The 19,003-nt window shown below is 41.7% G+C and overlaps 1 protein-coding gene across 1 annotated transcript in view; it reads right to left on the bottom strand.

Annotated features, from left to right (window-relative positions):
* Nucleotides 1-1,624: 1,624 nt before the first annotated feature.
* Nucleotides 1,625-19,003, bottom strand: part of LOC137626463 (thioredoxin domain-containing protein-like) — a 28,468-nt gene continuing 11,089 nt past the window's right edge. Inside the window, exons 4-6 of the mRNA XM_068357477.1 lie at nucleotides 18,053-18,267; nucleotides 9,358-9,483; nucleotides 1,625-4,765 (exon numbers count right to left, since the gene is read on the bottom strand). Of these exons, the coding sequence (XP_068213578.1) occupies nucleotides 4,588-4,765; nucleotides 9,358-9,483; nucleotides 18,053-18,267 (519 nt within the window). The 3' untranslated portion in view covers nucleotides 1,625-4,587. The remainder of the gene's footprint in view (nucleotides 4,766-9,357; nucleotides 9,484-18,052; nucleotides 18,268-19,003) is intronic.

Here is a 19,003-nt window from a genome sequence, read left to right as displayed (position 1 = left end):
GATCTATGTCTGCCAAGTTCATGTTTTATTCTAATAATTTCGTGAAATACAGAAGAGAACATTTCAAAATGAAAAAAACTGGCTGGACTGAAACAGTATACTTGAAATTATCATTAATGCTTTGATAAAATCAAAATCTCTTGCTCAACCAAACTCTTATTAGTTTTAGACCTACCATTTGCAGATTTTGAGAGTTAAAACATTATTAAAACTTTAAAATACCTTCGTACAGAAAGACATGAAAACCCAGGATAAATATCAAACTTACAGTATATTATTTGAAATGAAAATGTAATATACCACAGCCAAGATAAATACATAAAATTCATATGTAAAAGTAAAAAAATGCAACGGCTTCGTTCAACGTTAAAAATACTGTACGTAATAACCAAACAAATGGAATTAAGCATTTTCTAATAACAAAAATGAGTTATAATGCTCTAGTGATATCAAATACAGTATAAACTAATGAACTAGGGTTGTAGCTTAGCTAGTAGTAATAATAATTAAGTCTTTATTAAACTGTAAAAGAGCAATGGCATATTTAGCCCGAGACAAATCTGATAACTTTAAAACAACCATCTTTCTGGTTATATTTCAATCCCAACAAATTTCTTAAAACTTTTATTATATAGCTAAAGAAAAAGTCGCAATGTTTGATATAAAACGGTTATGATTATTATTGGAAGCTAAGCTACAACCATACTAGGAAAAGCAAGATGCTATAACCCCAAGGGCTCCAAAAGGGAAAAACAGCCCAGTGCGGAAAGGAAACACGGAAATGAATACATTACAAAAGAAGTAATACGATCAAAATAAAACATTTGAAGAGCAGTACTGTAATAACATTAAATTAGATCGTTCATATATAAACTACCACAATAGATTAATCAAAGTACTGTAATTAATATTTCTAATAATGACCAAAACCCAGAATTTTACCGAATTACATACATACAAGTACTGTGTTTAAAGACACTGGAAAACCACTATGTAGAAATTAAAACACTTTATAATTTAGATTTTAAATAAAACTCTTTCGTCAAAAACTTACAGAAACATCACGTGTTATTTACTTCGCTCTGTTAGCCTCATGAAATAGAACTTTCCAATAAATTACAAAGCGTCATTTATATACCACCTGAAAATGTACGTACGATTGGGAAATCCCACGCGGCAGGACACCAGAATCAAAATAGAAGTTATTCATACCAAATTCCCAGTTGATATGTCACACGTTTTACTTAAGTTACCCTGACAAGTATAGAAGAAAACTGACAATTTTCTAACCTCCAAAGCTAAGTTATTCATACCGAATTCCCAGTTGATATGTCACACGTTTTCCTTAAGTTACCCTGACAAGTATAGAAAACGATTGACAATTTTCTAACCTCTGAAACCAATTACTTGTACGCTCTTTGTAAAGTAACTCCTTAAGCAGACAATGCAATACTCCTGAAAATCATTAGATAATACTCGATCATTGTTATGGACAGTAACAGACTTTTAATGGTCTATATCGTAAGTTAACAATACATTTTTTGAGCTCAAGCCATGTCGTCCTGATGGAAGTTCCTCTAGGCAGCTTTCTACTTGGGATATTTCTGCGAGTGATATACCAGAGAATTTTATCTGTAAAGGTATCACGAAGTTACTAACCCCCGGAGTGAATATCCCGAAAGATACCGTGTATGTTAACAGGGACGTGTTTCGAAACATCCACGGCTATCCTAACACAAACAGAGTTAACCTTGTCTTGGATATGGGTTAAGATTCCACCCAACACAACTTGCTCATACACTCAACTCAAAATTCTAATCGAACCTGCACTTACCAACCTAATTCAAAGCGAAACAAGTTGGGTTTTTTCTTATTACAGTAAACTCTTTGCTTCACGAAAGGTATTCTGTGTTTGCGATGGTTTAAAAGACTAAAAGACTCTTAATTATTAAACTTGATTCTACAACAACTTATTTACATTAAAGAGTATCCTTTCAGAGAATGAAAATTTGATATAAAGGTAAATAACAATAATCAGTTGCCAATTCGAGATTATCGTGTTGTTCAATCTCGCAACGTTACAACTTGCACAGCCTTCCTAACAACAAAAGAGCACAACTCTTATTGGAACAATGCTATTGAAAATGTTATGTAGACAAGTTCTTTCACTTACTAAGAAAATTAACTTTCAAATTATAGGCTTTCATTCATTGACTGATCGAGCATACTTATGTTCAAAATGAAGAGAAACATTTTCATAAAATTCTAAAACCCCAAGAAATGCTGGAAAGTATCATTATTCGTACTACTAACTTTATGCGCCAAGTAATCACTTCAATATATAAATAACAAAACCAACATCTCTCCGAGAATGAATCTTGGAAGTCTGACTCCCGTAATTAAAGAGTAAGAAGACTTCGGTCCGCATTTTTCTCTCGCTATCTCCGTACGCAAAGCATTCTAAACAGATGCTATATCTAATATACAGAATTTCTTAAATGTAAGCTCTACGGACAAGTTTAAGAGGATAGAAGCGCTAGGAACTACTCGCTACTCTACGGATGACAAAGAGACTGTACAGGACGACGACCCTTAGAAAACTGAACGCTAGAAGACTGGCAACGCAGTCTACCGTCCTTTCGCGTTCCTGCATTACGGCGAGTCGATTAAAGCTACAATCCAATTACCTAATGGATATGTAGATATTTTTCAAGGTACTGTACTGTTCACAAACCTAGGCATTCAATAGTGCTCGATATATAATAAATGTAGGAACATTCTAAATACTTTTGTCGAGAGCTAACAACATATTAATAGGTCTCCGACTGACGACAGATAAATTATTGAAGATTCAATTAATACAGGCCATTAAAAAATAATGGTAGCATTGACACATGTACAAGTCCCTGTTTTATACAAGTGAACTGGTACATTTTAAATAAGAGGCTTGTAGTTATATGGCATCTTCCGAACCATCTCTATCTCGTTAGTTCTTGAAGATCTTAAAACCAATATTGGCTATTTTGCAATTCTCCTTTAGCTGTAAAATAACACATTAGAAACTGTATTATTATTATTGTCCAAATGATTTGCAATTTCAAAATGGACTACAAGTTCCTGTATCCGGAAATTAAGACGAAAAAATCTTTTTTGCTTCGTTTGGATGTCAGCTACCTCCCAAAATTGGGGGAAGTGCCATGGTAGTTAGAAGCAGACGACACTACAGATGAAAAGTAAGTCTTTCATACTGAACCGACTAATAACAAGTGGACTATAGAAATCTAGTTTGAATCTGTAAATAGTCTGGGCTCTAACAGTAACACGGAGAGGAGTGACCAACATGAAAAAATATTAGCTTGATCAAACTATAATCTGTAATATAGGACATCTTGTTCTACAAAGAAGGATCTAAATTATACGAGTGAGACAAGTGTTATCAGTGTTAATTGACCGAAGAGTAAAATGCTTATAGAAGAGAGACTCGACAAGAAGACACCAGACTCGAGACAGTGCGAGGAACTTGAAGAAAACAAGTTGTTAAGAGTTTGTTGCAAGAAGACAAAAATAATAGATGAGGATTAGTAAAATATACTTTATCATCCATCAAAAACTGTGGAAAAAAAAAAATGAATTCCAGTAAACCAAAGGTTTACGATCATGCCATGAGCCTCATGTGCTTTAAAGGGATTTTGACGTATGTCGTCCTGATGGAAGTTCCTTCTGGCAACTTCTACAGTATAATGTTTCTGTGATTGATATTTTAAGAGAATTACCGTCAGGTATCACGGGGTTCCGCCCCCCAGAAACGACTATCCGAAGATATCGTGCATAATCAGGGACGTATATCGAGGAAAAAACAACAATACAGTATAATACTTCATAAACAATGTGTTCCACGAACTCGGCTTTATAAGTTTATAATCTATAATAACTGCAAGTTCAAGAATTTCAATTTAAAAATGATTGTCATTTTCTTAATAGTAAATAATTCTTTTCTCTTAGACAGTTAAAAAGAAAAAATGTCTTAAATTTCTCTACCTTTTTTTAACAAGCAATGATAAAAGTAATTGTAAAATGGAATGCTTTTAAGGATCAACAACACTACTTTATTATCTTTCTAAATACTAAAATACAACCCCAAACCACTACAAGCAAATTTCAAAGATAATTGTAGTAAGTTCAATAAGAATATATCACTCCATTTCACTCATTTCGTCATCCACTATAAAACAGACCAAGTACACTACTCTTTTTGTCAACAACTATAACACTGGCAACGCCAACTCATGTTTTTATCATCCCTAGTAACACTTTCCGAGTACACTCGTCTTTTTGTCACACATAACACCGGCCAAGTACACTCTCCTAAAATGAGAATGTTAGGCCAAAAAAGGGATAACACTCAAGAAAAATAAAAAATAATGGCTGGCTTAAAACATCCAACAGCTGTTTTCATATTTAATACTTTCGCCCAATTCACGAAGCAACGAGGCAAACTAATATTAACTTAATGTTCTACATCACAATTATATTCTACAAAAATGTACAAAAATTCTGCATAATATAAAAAACCCGCCACGCTTTAATCTACTTTTTCTTTTTACTTTCCTGTTTCTTTTCCGACTTTGCGGCCGAAGACTTCTTGAAAAACCCGACGGAAGCCACGACTATCACAGCCACCAGTCCTATGCTGGCGTACATAACGGCGCTCACGATGCTTGGGTTCTCTCTCAGCCAGTCGGCAATCTGCTCCGTCAGATCATCACTGAAAAGGGTAAGAAATGTGAAACACTTTGATTCTGTGAGGATGGGAAATACAGTTAGTTGAATACACAAGACATGGGCGATACAGTAACACAGTGGTTCATCTTTGTTGGCCTGTAGGAAGACAGCAACTCCAGAATAACTTCGATATATTGTATTATAAGTGTTAAAATATCAGTGGGTGATTAACAGGGGAAATGATAGCAGACTGATGGCAAGATATTTACATACATACATATACCAAGGCACTTTCCCCAATTTTGGGGGGTAGCCGACATCAACAAATGAAACAAAAACAAAAAAGGGGACCTCTACTCTCTACGTTCCTCCCAGCCTAACAAGGGACTCAACTGAGTTCAGAAGGTGCAAGATATTTAATAAAATAAAAAAATAAAAAAAAATCAGTAGGAATTTTGTAAAGTAAAAACACAGACCATTGCCCTTAGTTGAAATATTTTCAATTAGAAATATAAAAGGATCTTAACTATGAAGGTGCTTGGCCGTTGCCATTATAATGTTATGGCAAGCACCGACCTCGCCTTCAAAGAGTAAATGTAATGCTAGGGAACAAAATCAAAGAAAGTCAACTCTGTAAATGTCATATCACAAAAATTCCTAACCATATCCTTAAGAGTACTTTCACTAGCCACCTTTAATAGGCTACGTACTCCAAGATGGGCTGTTCACCCATGACACCGTCATCACCCGATTATCCAAGGTAAAATGAGCACAAGATTACACCAAATCACAAGGTCATGTCATCATCATCTCCTGCTCCTATTGACGCAAAGGGCCCCGGTTAGATTTTGCCAGTCGTCTCCATTCATCACCACCTATTTCACGCTGCATAGTCCTCAGCCATGTAGGCCTGGGTCTTCCAACTCTACAGCCTTGTGGAGCCTAGTTAAATGTTTGGTGAACTAATATCTCAGTCATGTGTATAAAACTGCAAAATACCCTTATTTAATTTCAAAAGTGGAAATGGCACTTTTCAACAAGCTTAGAATTTTGAATTTCTCAAGACTTGTCTGAACTCAAAGTTAGGTATCATTTTACTAAGTAGAAGCCAAGGCATCTCTACCTTACTAGTTTCTGTGACCTGTCAAGAGAAGAAGCAGAGGGGCGTAGGAACTCTCGAGCTAATTTAGAGAAAACCTTCTACAAGTATTCATTTTTTACCCATGAAGGTGAACTAAAAAACCATACATGTATTGGGCATTATTAATGGCTAAAAAAGGTATTTGCTTTCCTGAGATAAATCACACTATGGTTTCAGCGCCATGAAATATGAATATAGAACTAAAGTAGGAGGTAACGGTTCATTGTCCGGTACAGATTTCAGGAGAACTCGATAGAAGTGTCCTCTGTAGAGAAAATTATTCTCATACAATCTAGTGGCGATTTCTGAAAAATTACTATTTAAATTACCCAGTACACCTGTATATAGAAGTCTTTTCTGTATTCTATATGAAGAGTACATGCCACGCAGTATTAACACTACAATGATCAATACCTATTTACTGTTGCGCGGTGTCTTTAAAGTTAAGTTTGACAAGTAAAATAGCACTTGCATAACTTGAAATCACAGATTTTCTAACCATTTTGTATTTTTCCTAACAATATAAACATATCACCTGATAGGGGTACAACTTCATCAAAGCTGAAATGGTTACTGTATTAAGAATTCAACCCGGTAGTTATAGGTACCACCAGATGGCAGGGAAGTCTCAAAAGCCAGACACACTATAACACGTTAGGTATGGCTTGTTGGGTGGTTGAGGTGCAAAGTGTAACACAAAGGAATTAGGTTTGTTTACTTACTTACTAAAATTAGAAACTACTGTACTTTTAAAATATATGATTTGTTTTACGTAAATGCAATCTTATCCTTTCATAGGTATGACATCCTTAGCAGGAAGTTCTTATAAACCAAGAAAGAGAATTAATACAGTCAAGCCCTAGTCTTACACGAGAATTAGGTAACAGATAGGAGCAAATTCACATAACTTTGATGCCTTTGGGTGGGATAACTCCTAACCTAACCTAACAACTCGCTGCCCATTGCCTACGCTCGGATAATTAACACCAAGTACTGCCTAATATTGCATTTATTTGGTTTCTATCACAGTATAAATAGTTTGTAATTAAATCGGTAAGTGTACAGTACATGTGCACACCATGTACAGGACACGGAAGGGCTACAGTACAGTATGGAACACTACAGTACGTAGTCATTGCTCTGACCGAACCTATAATTTTACTGTGTAGTCATCATACAATTATAACAAAATACTGTTGTTCTTATCTAGTATTACTATACTGTACAACACTCGCTGATCAAAGGCTCACTAAACACGCCTGTAGAATCAGATCTTTGTCTGAAGAACATTTCAAAGGCCTACCAGAAGACTTGAGAATACTGGCCATATCACACTTCAGGGCCTGAAGTCCCAGGGTGAGAACAACTGCTTGAAGTTCCCCATGAGCATGGCCAACTCCCACGAGGAACAGAAATCTATGTTCCCTAGTCGGATGATTTTGCTCAACTCTGAGCAGTAGCCTTTCCCAACCACGACCAAGAGACGCTTCTCTCTGTTGAAGACACGGAGTCTAAGACCTGCACTAGGAAAACTACAATCAGAGAAGTACACCTTCTACGACACTGCAAAATAATGGTTCACTTCCTTGGATGACAACTGCAAAGTCCCATCATAGATCCCCACACATCTTACCAGTCCCTTGCAAAATGCTTTTCATTCAGAGATGATGTAAAGTCTTCAGCTCTGAAGTGCAAACAGCTTCACTAATTGGAAGTAGCTCTTAAGGTGCAGCTGACAGAAAAGTGTGTTCCAAGGAGTAGTTCTCTCGGGAGCCAACCAAATGTGGTAACAGATTAGGATCCAACTTGTAGTCATCTGGGAGGCACCAGGGTCATCCTGAGAGTTGGCATGATCAACAGTCAGTTGACACCGCCGGCAAATCAGGGGTAACGGAGGGAAAGGCTTAAGTGTATAGGTTACTCCAAGGTTGTTGGACAGTATCCATGAACACTTCCCAAGGTTCTGAAATGGAGAGAAAAAGCACAAGAAATTTCCTGTTTTGCCATGTAGCAAACTGGTCGTTTACCGGGGATCCCCAGAGAGTAAGAAGCCTTTTTACCTCCTGACAAAGGGATCACTCTCGGCCTATAACTTGCTCTTTCGACTGAGTATGTCAGAACATTTTTCTCGCCGACAATTCTACAGCATTGACCACTGCCCAGACAAGCTCCTGCTTTGTCCACTCGCAAAGAATATACGAGACAGTCCTTCTTTGCTTGTTGATGTATGCTATGACTGCATTGTTATCACTCAACATTGCTGAGTGCCCCATCAAACTGTTTGAAAGCTTGCAGTACTATGAAAGTTACATGCATTCCAATCAGGTTGACATCCTGGTGCTTTTCGTGTGGGAACCACAGCTCTGAAGCGACTTGATTCCTCAAGTGTATCTCCTATCCCTTCTTGGGTGCGTACAAGAACAAAACCATCTAAGAAGATGAGTTCAGTGGAACTTTCCTGGTGAGGTTTTTGTTGTCCTGCACCTTAGTTCCTCTAGAAAAAGATGGGAAGGGAGATAGCTAGCGGCTGATCATCGACGCCCCAGACACCACCAGAGCGATCACCGACGAAGACCAGAGTGAAACGAGCTTCTCCTAGGAAAGATGTCACAGAAAAATTACCTCCCCCAAACCGGGAGTTCTCACTTGAAAGGGAACAGTAGAAACCCCTATCTCAGCCTGCCGATATGATCGTCTGGTGGAAGACGCTCGCTTCTGCAGTGTCTATCGGCATGACCTATTACTTTATCCTCTGCCTGGGTGTGAGACTCAAGTTACTCCCCGATTTATCAACATCCCCTGATCGTGACACAAGACAGCAGTGTTGGTTTTGATCTTGAAGCCACTGCCTCTCAGATGAGGAGAGGATCAGGCAGTCACCCAGATACCTCAAAAGAGTGTGTGTACTGCTTGCAGGTGTAGTCAAAATTGAGTGTCTAGTCGAAGCCCTGCACCTGCCTGTAGTTATAAGTCCTTCATTAAATTCTTAAGAGCCATTTCAGCTTTGCTGATATCATACCTTTATTAAATGTCGATAGTTTGTATTTATGTAGAAGCAAATAGAATATGTATCTTGAAACAGATTAACTTCAAAGCTGCACCAGATAAGCGATGATAGTGAATATCAACTAAATGATAGATATCATAGGCTACAGGGGTTAGATAGAGACAAAACAGTAAAGCACCCAATCATAAAATGTAATGCAAAATTTTTTCATTAAATTACTATACTGTACAGTATATATTGAGGATAATCTTCAAGAGTATTACTGAATTTAAACTTTCCTTTCAACATTTATTAATAATTTAAGGCAATGGAAAGCTTTAAAAGCAATGCAGTAAGGCAATAAAAATCATCTACTTACTGTACAACATATTTCTCAAGAGTTGCATAACTTCAATTAAGCCTGAAAACTCAAAAAGTTGATGAAACTCCTAATAAAACCAAACCCTAAAACAGGAAATATAAAGCAAGCACATCACTCCAAACTTACAACGGCGTCTTTGGGTGGGGTATGTCTTCCGCACGTGCATTTCGAAATCCGTCGGTGGCAAACGCCACGAGAGTCGGCGCGTCCAAGAGAGGCAAATCATAGCGGTAAAGTCGACCAAGACGGAAGCTGCAAAATATAAATGAAAAATTGAACAATTACACAAACCTCTCTGTGAGAGAGAGAGAGAGAGAGAGAGAGAGAGAGAGAGAGAGAGAGAGAGTTACATAAATATATACTGTAAAATTCATTTTCTGGGTCGAACCTGTGGCGCCGGGCGAAAAGTCCTTCTTGTATACCTTTTCTGATAAAAACCTTCCAATTATACCAGAGAAAGATAAAAGCATGGAATGCTGAGGTTACAACCCTCGCGCGAGCACCTTTTGGGTGTCGTGTATAAAGCAAAGGCGCGTGAAATCCACTATTCACAGGTTGTCTTCCATTTAGTTAATTCCTTCGCCAAAGGGATGGGCCGATACAGAGGCCCTAGACACATCCCCATCGCCGCACCACCCACGCCACGACGCGAGCGCCATCTGAACTACATCCTTCTTTTTGGAATTCAAGGTGTTGAATGTTTTCGTTGTGCTCTCGGTCTTTTTTATCTATCGTGGATTTATTTTGTCATGTCCGAAGCTCCATCTTCACACATTCCAATGTTAAGTACCATAGTTTGTTTTGACAGTATTTTATTGTACCGGGCTTGTGTTTTATATCCAGTATAGTCTGTTTTATTATTCCCGTCTGGCCTGTCATGGCGGCCATTGTTTGTTCACTTGTTTGGGAATTCATCTTTATCTGCCCGTTTAGTACTCTGTCACTTAGGTTCTTGGTTAAGTCCCTGGCCTTATGCCTTTAGAACCGTTATTATTTTTATTTTTATTTTTTTTTTTTGGTGTATTTATGCTCATGGTACTTTTTGCAAGTAAGTCCAGCCTACGATCGAGATAGCGATTTAGCTTTGTTTTTGTTTAGTAACCGCCCGAGGCGTTCGTCACTCGACTCGGTTAAAGGAACAGTGCTATTTATTTTAAGTTTTAACGGATGCTATTCTTCGATCGTAGTATTATATGGATGTACATTTTTATTTTATACGTTTATACAGGTAATAGTGTTTTGTGATTTTTAGTCCTGTTTTTGTGTCCAAGAGAGCGGGAGATTGGGGTCCCCGTTTTCTGTTCGCAGTCACGAGTTACCCCTTTCTCTCGTTTTCTTTCTTAGCTCCAGTGGGGGAGTGGATTTCCCGTTTTCCGTTTTGTGCGTTCAGCGGGTTCTCCCTCCCTCACCTCTCCCCCTCTGGGTGGATGATAACTTACGAGTTATTTATTTTTCGTGTCTTTTCAATTGTTAGCGTTATTTTGGTCCGTGTTTCGTCCTCTCCCCGTTACGGCTCGGGAGTAGTTATGAACGTTATCCACTCCGCCTTGAGTTATACTCCGCCACGAGGGATTCTCAATAACTTTCGTTCTATTGTTATATTTATATTGTTTACTACATGGGACGGGCTTCATATTGTTTAGATAAGACCCTCCGGTGGCCCTTACTTCGGTCTCAGGCCACGGCCATATCCACAATAGCCTTTGTTATTACAACTGTGTTGTTATTCACAATAATTATTCAGGACCTTTCTTCTCCCTCCGGCCTCACCGGAGATCGTAAATACGCTTTACTATAATCTAAGCTTTAGTCTTTAGCTACGACTTAGCTTTTTATCTTTCACAATTGAATTATTAGCCACAATTGAATTATTCAGGGCATCTCATTATCCTCCGGCGTCACCGGAGGTCGCCCAAACACTTAACACTTAAAGTTGCCTTAGCTAATTAGCTAAGGCTCCTTTATTCAGGACATTTCATTACGATCCGGCCTCACCGGAGCTCCGGCTTCACCGGAGGTCGCCCATACACTTCACACTTATATTTGCCTTGCCTTTAGCTAAGGCTGGTGTTTGTATTTATTTTAAGGGCATGTCACTGCTTCCCCGACCCTTGGAGGTCGGCGGATTACTTTAAGCTTATTATCCTTATGTCATTAACAGACATTGGGTGCATTACAAATATACAGACAATTGAATTTTAAAGTGCCAACAATGGTATGGGGCAGTATCAACTTAAAGTTAATAGTTAGTTGTTTGGTCAATGCAATATGGGTGCTTAGGTAATTCAGTGAGTGCCAGAACTCTAAAATAATAGGTTTTTATCCCTTATCAGAGTTTCAAGCATCACCAGACTCATGTCTCCTTTCTTTTACAGAAGGCCCGTTGTACTGCTGAAGGATGCTCTGCCTCGTTCAGCGACCCCGTTGGGCATGACCTCTGCCGGTCTCATGCTCACTGCTCCATTCCCTTTATCCAGGAACCGGGACAGGCCCAATACCCAGTGTGGTTCCCGGATTTGTGCTCGTTCTGTTACGAGTTGTCGTCAGTTCTGCTGAATGATGATGTAAGTGGGTTTTCCCTTTGTTCCTTATTTCTCGTTGGCAGACACTAATATAGACATGAATATGATATACACAGTATATTTAGGAGGGCAAACCCCCTCCTCCATCACTAATCACTGCAAATCTTACAGGCCGATGATGTCTCTCTTCGGTCAGCAAGGGCTACTCTTCGGCCGTGGGTGTCGGGCTTTGGCAGGAATGCCCCGTCTGGCGCTCCCTATCTCCTCGATGGGGATATGGCCTCCCGTCTCTTCCCAGGCTCGACTACTGCTGCAGTCTCTCCTGACCTTGCTGCCCCTTTAATTGAAGAAGTCAGGGCTACCATTTCCGTGGAGGACGAAACCCTCGTACCGATGGACATGGCTGGTCTGGATATAGACGTAGAACTCAGGGACGAGCAGGTAAGTGGTGCCGAGTTGGTGGAAACCCTTTTCTCTCCTACTCCCTCTTCTACCTCTTCCTTTCTAGGTTTTGATAACTCTAAGGCTTCTCCTCGGGATCCCTCTGCCTCCGTACGACCCAAGGTGAAGCCACTTCGAACTTATAAGACTTCAGCTTTGCCAGTATCAACGTCACCGGTCCCCGGACCCTCGACAGCTCCTGATATTCATATTGCTCCTCGTAAAACCACTACTCCTAAGAAGTCTAAGTCTACCAAATCCAAGAAAAAACCAACGGGTGACTTTCAGGTACCCTGGGCTGATCTCCTCCCCATCCAACTGATCAAAGGATTGGTCAGGGATCAAGTTCAACATCACTCTGGTGCAATAACAGAGATTAAGGATATGATGGCTACTCTGATCCGCGCCGGAACTCAGTTCCCTCCCCCTTCTGCCCCAGACGCATCGAAGCTGCCGCCCTTCGATAAAAACAATCCTTGGCGGTTTGCTTTGCATGCTCCATTCGTAGATGGCTCCCTAACTCTGGAGGGCATGGGCACCCGCCCTCTAGAGGACCTGGAGTTCTATCCCCCGGACCTAGCATTCCCGTTCAATGGTTTTGTACGGTTAAAGGAACATGCATTGGTCCGTATGGACAAGGTACCGAAGGAAACGGTCATATTTCCAAAAGAGCAGGCCCAGGCTATCTGGGCCAGAACACTATCAGAGTGGGGGTGTATTAACTCCAAGCTCACCCCTCACAAGGGTTCCTACACTATTTTTACGACAGCGGCCTCCATCTCTTTGCCGCTCATAGACAAAGTCACAGAGCTGACTATACAGGCCATCAAAGAAGGCTCTTCCATGCCGGCTCTCAAGGAGACGGACCCCACCTCTTTGCTTATTCCGGGTTCCTCGGCAGCCTGGGATGCTGCGGCCTCTACCTTCACGGTGGGGAAACTAGACCCGGACTGTGCCTCTACTCTTTTCTCTGAGAAGCTTCCCAGATTAATAGAGAGTCTTCTCAAAACTGAGTTCGAGACCCGTACTAGACTTGCTAGGTCCCTCCAATCCATCACCTCCATGGAGTCCCTTGCATCTCTTTACCCAGAGGAAACGCTGTTCAGAGTCGCCACAAAGAACCAGCTGCTATCCTACCAAATAGATCTCCATGACTTCTGGTCAGCACGGGTTAGTTGCAGGAAGTTCGTTCTGTCGGAGGCCACCATCAGGCATGAGCCGAACAGACTGATAGCTTCCTCCTGCTGGGGTAAGACCCTCTTCCCTCAGACCGAGGTGGATAAGGTTCTTCAGGACGCAGCGAGGGCAAACCAGAATTTGCAGGTAAGGTGGGGTCTCTCAGCCAAAAAGAGGTTCGAACCCCAGAGACACACATTCTTCAAGAAGAAGCTGAGGTTTAGTCCTTACAAAGCGGCCCGGGGTACCTCGTCCCCACAGCCTTCCGCGGCCTCGACTTCTCGACAACAGGCTCCTCCTCAGCAGGTAGTCTACCTCGCTGCTCCCCCTGGTACACAGCCCAACCCCTCTTGGATGCCCTCACCTGCATACAACCCTGCCTACGAACCCTCCGGTTCCTTTCGTGGATACCAAAGAGGGAGTTCCAGAGGTAGAGGACAGTTCCGCCAACGCGGCGGGCCCAGAGCAAGGGGTTCCCGTGGAGGGAGGGGCCCTAAGTTCACTCCCTCCCAATGATGTGATGCCGGTAGGAGGGAGACTTTATCACTTCCGGGATCATTGGACCTTCAGTCCATGGGCTCACAGCATAATATCAAGGGGCTTGGGTTGGAAATGGTCACAGGGATCCCCTCCTCCACCGGTGACCTTCTTCCAGAGACCCACTCCCATCCTGGAAGAGTACACTGCGGAGTTACTCAAGAAGAGAGCAATCAAGCGGGTTCGATCCCTGAAGTTCCAAGGCCGCCTGTTTACAGTCCCGAAGAAAGACTCGTCGGCGTTGAGGGTAGTTCTGGACTTGTCGAAGCTCAACTCTTACATCCTTTGCGACAAGTTCCGTATGCTGACTATCTCTCAGGTACGGACCTTACTTCCCCGTGGGGCCGTCACCACCTCTATCGATCTTACCGACGCCTATTATCATGTCCCAGTAGCTCGAAACTTCTCTCCTTATCTAGGCTTCTGTCTCGGCAAGAGAGCCTTCGCATTCAAAGTCATGCCCTTCGGTCTCAGCATTGCCCCCAGGGTATTCACGAAACTGGGGGAGACGGTGCTCGAGCAACTCAGACACCAAGGGATACAAATCGTCGCCTATCTGGACGATTGGCTCATTTGGGCCCAGTCGCACCAGGAATGCAAAAGAGCTACGTCGAAGGTACTCCATTTTCTCGCCAAACTGGGCTTCCAAGTCAACCTCCGGAAGTCCCGCCTACAACCATCAAGCCTCTTCGAATGGTTAGGCATCCGTTGGGACCTCTCAAAGCACAAGCTCTCCCTTCCTCCCAAGAAGGTGAGGGAGATAGCTTCCAAGGTCAGGAACTTTCTCAAACACAAACAGGTGTCCAGAAGAGCTTTAGAACGGGTCCTCGGCCTACTCCAGTTTGCCTCACTGACCGATCTCCTATTAAAAGCCAAACTCAAAGACATCAATCGAGTTTGGAGAAAGAGGGCGACAATACCTTTAAGAGACAAGACCTCGAAGATCCCCTCTGTCTTGAAAATGAGACTACAACCATGGTCCGATCGGAGGAACCTCTCCAAGTCGGTTCCTCTACAGTTCCCCTCTCCACAAGTGACAATTCATACCGACGCGTCTCTGAGTGGTTGGGGGGGTTACTCCCAACATCAGATGTGTCAGGGCTCTTGGTCACCCGCCATGAGACAGTTCCATATCAATGTTCTCGAAGCCATGGCGGTGTTCTTGACCCTGAAGAGAATCTCCCCTCCGAGGTCGACCCACATCAGAGTAGTCTCAGACAGCACGGCCGTAGTACACTGCCTCAACAGGGGGGGGTCCAAATCACCCAACCTGAATCAGATCCTGGTCACTATCTTCACCTACTCCTTCCGGTGGATACTCAGGCTGGTTCCAGGTCTCCAGGTAGATCTATTCGCGACCCGACTCAATCACAAACTCCCGTGTTATGTGACACCGAACCTGGACCCTCAGGCTTATGCCATGGACGCATTAACCCTGGATTGGAACCATTGGCAGAAGATCTTCTTATTCCCTCCAGTGAATCTTCTACTGAAAGTCTTGCACAAACTCCGCTCCTTCAACGGGGTAGTAGCTTTAGTGGCACCTCACTGGCCAAAGAGCAGTTGGTTTCCTCTCCTCCTCGAGTTGAAACTCCGTCCCTTCCGGATCCCATTCCCCAAACTGACCCAGGTGGTCCAAACACGGACTGTGTCAGATTCCTCAAGGATAGCCAAAACCCTAACTTTGTGGATTTCATGAAGTTTGCGGCACGTAGGGACGCAAACATCGACCCAGATAATGTCCTCTTTATAGAATCAGACAAAAGGGACTCAACGATTCGCCAATATGATTCGGCGGTTAAGAAACTAGCGGATTTCTTAAGGACTTCAGACCATTCGGTTATGACTCCTAATTTAGCCATCTCCTTCTTTAGGTCCATTTTTGACAAAGGCCTAGCAGCTAGCACTATAACCACCATTAAGTCAGCTCTGAGGAAAGTCTTCCTGGTTGGGTTTAACATTAACCTGGCGGAGTCTTATTTCTCATCTATTCCAAAAGCATGTGCTAGGCTTCGACCTTCGGTCCGTCCTCAAAAGGTCTCTTGGTCTCTAAATGATGTCCTCAAACTGGCCTCCGACACGGACAACGAATCCTGCTCTTATATCACTCTTCTTAGGAAGACTTTATTTCTAACAGCTTTGGCCTCGGGTTCCAGAATCTCAGAACTAGCAGCTCTCTCACGAAACTCAGAGAACATGGATTTCCTCCCTTCAGGTGAGGTACTTCTTTCACCAGACAGGGCGTTCCTAGCTAAGAACGAGGACCCCCAAAATAGGTGGTCCCCTTGGAAGATTATTCCTCTTCTCCAAGATACTTCTCTATGTCCGGTCACCACTCTCAGGGCCTTTTTAGCCAGGACTGCTACCCGATCGTCTGGCCCCCTGTTTATCAGAGAACAAGGAGGTACCATTTCCATACGTGGCATTAGGCAACAGATCCTATACTTCATTAAACAAGCCAATCCGGGATCATTTCCCCATGCTCATGATATCCGATCGATAGCTACCTCCATCAACTATTTCCAGAATATGGACTTTGATAACCTTAAGAAGTACACGGGTTGGAAATCTCCTATGGTCTTCAAACGCCACTATCTAAAGAACTTACAGGCTCTTAAATATCCAACGGTTGCAGCTGGGAGCCTTATCTCTCCCCATTGATCTTTTGTTCTTCCTTTCATCCATCTCTTCTCTTCTCCCTCCTACCCGCCACTCGCACCACGACGCCGCTTCCTTGGTGGTTCGTTAGCCCTAAGTGTATTACATATTAGGTTAATATGATTGTAACTATTATTGTTTTCCCTTGTTATTAAGTTGGGATATTCTTAGCCATGTCAGTTTTGTTGCATGTTTTCCTCTGATACTCAGAGGTTTCCTTGTTATCATGTTTGTTTATCCTTACTCTCACTATGCCCTGTGGCTAGTTTATATTTTATGCCTACTTACCTGAATTATATATGATTTTCTTTACATGGTGTTGTTTCTCTCCCCTTATTAAATTAGTAGTTATTGTTGGGCTTGGAAGGCATTCTCTGGTACATTTTCGCCCGGCGCCACAGGTTCGACCCAGAAAAGGGATTTTGACGAAGGAAAAATCTATTTCTGGGGAGAGACCTGTGGCGCCCGGCGAAACCCTTCCCCTTATTTTACACGATCCCACCCTTTCCTTTCCAAGCCATCATGGTCAATACAGAAGGATGTTGTTCAGATGGCGCTCGCGTCGTGGCGTGGGTGGTGCGGCGATGGGGATGTGTCTAGGGCCTCTGTATCGGCCCATCCCTTTGGCGAAGGAATTAACTAAATGGAAGACAACCTGTGAATAGTGGATTTCACGCGCCTTTGCTTTATACACGACACCCAAAAGGTGCTCGCGCGAGGGTTGTAACCTCAGCATTCCATGCTTTTATCTTTCTCTGGTATAATTGGAAGGTTTTTATCAGAAAAGGTATACAAGAAGGACTTTTCGCCCGGCGCCACAGGTCTCTCCCCAGAAATAGATTTTTCCTTCGTCAAAATCCCTTTTCTTTGTTACAAAATATTTAGTGACAAAATATATAATGGGAAAAGTACAGTAGGAGTATTGTAGTACATTTTCAGACATTTTTTTTTGTAATCAAGAATCAATTTCACAAACACTGGTTGAAATGTTATAAGTTGTAATCTAATGAAAAGATGGCAATGTACACTTCAACTGTAATTCAATAAATGCAAAACTTGAAACTCGTGGGTTTTTACTAATTTAGAATCTGTATTTTTAGCCAATCGTAAGTTCCATCATTGAAAGATGCTCAACATGTAGCATTAGGCCAGATAATAGCTGTCTCATCAAGAGGCCTTTTCACAAGGAGCTGAACATGAGCTTCTCCAACGAGAACAAAATTAACTTTTTGATAACGCTTTTGTACTATTCCATACAGATTGCAAGAGTTGGAAGACCCAGACTTACATGGCTGAGGACTATGAAGCCTGAAGTAGATGATGAATGGAGAAGCATTGATTTAAAAGCAAGATAGAGACGATTGGCGAAATCTAACCGAGATCCCTTGTGCCAATAAGCGTAGGAGATGATGATGATGATTTCATACAAAAACGATAACACATTTTCAAAGACAAAAAAACTAAGCTCTCATCAAACAAAAACTTACAGGACAAACGAGGGGAAGTCCTTGACTCCAAATCTCCTGGTTGTCTGTCCGCCGTCTGCATCCCGGTCGACGACAGCCACGTTTTTCCTGCCGCGCAATCCGGCAGCGACGGCCTCCAGGGTGGCTCTCATGTGGTTACAAGTATCGCAGCCACTCCTGGTAAACATTACCAGCCAATCCCCCGTGGTCGCGCCGGTTGATGCTTGAGTGTCGTGCTGGAGAAGAAAAAATAGAAGAGGCAATAAGAATCATAGAAAACGGCTACGAAGAAAATAATCAGCATTGCTCTATGTGGCATAAAAAAGCATCAAGGACAGGAGCTTCATAGCAGGAAAATCTGACATAGAATCACCAAATGATGAAGAAGTATTGTCATTATTCAAAGGATACAAGAATTCACGAGGAGTAAATGACAATGCCAGGTTTCAAAGAATACAATTCCAGTGTGAGAAAAACATCTCAAGTTAACCCTTTTACCCCCAAAGGACGTATTGGTACGTTTCACAAAACTCATCCCTTTACCCCCATGGACGTACCGGTACGTCCTTGCAAAAAAATGCTATAAAAATGTTTTTTTTCATATTTTTGATAATTTTTTGAGAAAATTCAGGCATTTTCTAAGAGAATGAGACCAACCTGACCTCTCTATGACAAAAATTAAGGCTGTTAGAGCAATTTAAAAAGTATATACTGCAAAATGTGCTGGGGAAAAAATAACCCCTTGGGGGTTAAGGGTTGGAAATTTCCAAAGAGCCTGGGGGTTAAAGGGTTAAAAAACACTGATAAAATGAACAAAAGAAACTGGGACCGGCACTGAGATGAAGTAAATTTGAACAAACAATTGAATGGATACTTAAAAAGCCTAAAAATCTTTGCAAATAAAGAATAAGGCAAAAGGAGGAAGTAAACAAAAATGTTATTTTGATAATAAAATAAATTTTTGAATATACT

Source organism: Palaemon carinicauda, chromosome 34 (assembly GCF_036898095.1).
Source record: "Palaemon carinicauda isolate YSFRI2023 chromosome 34, ASM3689809v2, whole genome shotgun sequence".
In the NCBI taxonomy this organism is placed as follows: domain Eukaryota; kingdom Metazoa; phylum Arthropoda; class Malacostraca; order Decapoda; family Palaemonidae; genus Palaemon; species Palaemon carinicauda.
The sequence above is the reverse complement of the archived record's forward strand: the minus strand, read 5'-3'. Positions and strand labels throughout refer to the sequence as shown.